General features: G+C 55.9%; 1 protein-coding gene across 1 annotated transcript in view; it reads right to left on the reverse strand.

The window, feature by feature from the left end:
* Positions 1 to 456, reverse strand: part of LOC104293501 (glucosylceramidase-like) — a 4,408-nt gene extending 3,952 nt beyond the window's left edge. The window contains exon 1 of the mRNA XM_009893045.1: positions 219 to 456. Within this exon, the coding sequence (XP_009891347.1) occupies positions 219 to 456 (238 nt within the window). The remainder of the gene's footprint in view (positions 1 to 218) is intronic.
* Between the last annotated feature and the right edge of the window lie 591 nt (positions 457 to 1,047).

Raw genomic sequence — 1,047 nt, forward strand, 5'->3', positions numbered from 1 at the left:
ATAATAAGGTCTCCCCTCAGCCTTCTTTTCTGCAGGCTAAAGAGTCCCAGCTCTCTCAGCCTTTCCTCACACGGGAGATGCTCCAGTCCCTCCATCATCTCGGTTGCCCAGGATTCCATTGGCCTTTTTGGCAACAAGGGCACACCGCTGGCTCATGGACAATTTACTCTCTACCAGGACCCCCAAATCCTTCTTCTCAGAACTCCAAGGGAAGGTACGAACCCCGCGGCAGACGGGGTTCCAGATGGCCGGGGGAGCACGGAGCCCACCCGGAGGGGCTGCGCCGAAGGGTTTCCCCGCACACGCGTCCCACATCGGGGGGACGCTGCCCCTGGGGAAGGGCGGGCAGCCCGGCCGCCGTTCGGGCCAGCGCTGCTCAGGAAGAGCGATAAAAGCGCAGGACGGGCAGATGCGCTCCGTGAACAGGGCTGAGACGGAGCCCGGTGCTCCCTTCATGCCGCACTCCAAGCACACAGCTGTTAAACCTCTTTTTTTCTTTTTTTTTTTTTCCCTTTTTCCCCCCATGTCAGCAACTCCGCAGCTCACACAGGAGGGGAGTTTGCCAAGGAGCTCTCTGGCTTTCTCATTCCAGGACTTCAAAGATGCTGGTAACGTTCCCAAAGGCTGGAGCGAGCGAATACTGTAACCGGTATTTTTAAAGAGAGCAAACAGGTATTTGCGGGCTGCCAGCTCCGTGTCGGCCGCGGTCGGAATAGAGGGGAGTCTGTGCGGAGCCCACACCAGCCGAGCGCGGCTGGACGCGGCCGGCGGCGTGAGCTCTAGAAGAGACGGCACCGAAGCTAATTTGTCCGGGAGGTTTGGTGGATGGGGGACGGCGATACAATTTACTCGGCCTTTCCTTACAGCGGCCGCCCTGGTGCAATGGGACATTTTGATTGCAAAAAATAAAAAAAATAAAAAAAAATAAAAAAAATAATAAAACAAACCAAGTAGGCTGGGGAAAACCAACAGCACATATGAAAGGAATCATAGAGCTGGCGAGCGGCTGAGTCTCCAGCTGCAGCGATAAACAAGGCAGCCACAACC

Source organism: Charadrius vociferus, unplaced genomic scaffold, assembly GCF_000708025.1.
Source record: "Charadrius vociferus isolate BGI_N301 unplaced genomic scaffold, ASM70802v2 scaffold900, whole genome shotgun sequence".
In the NCBI taxonomy this organism is placed as follows: domain Eukaryota; kingdom Metazoa; phylum Chordata; class Aves; order Charadriiformes; family Charadriidae; genus Charadrius; species Charadrius vociferus.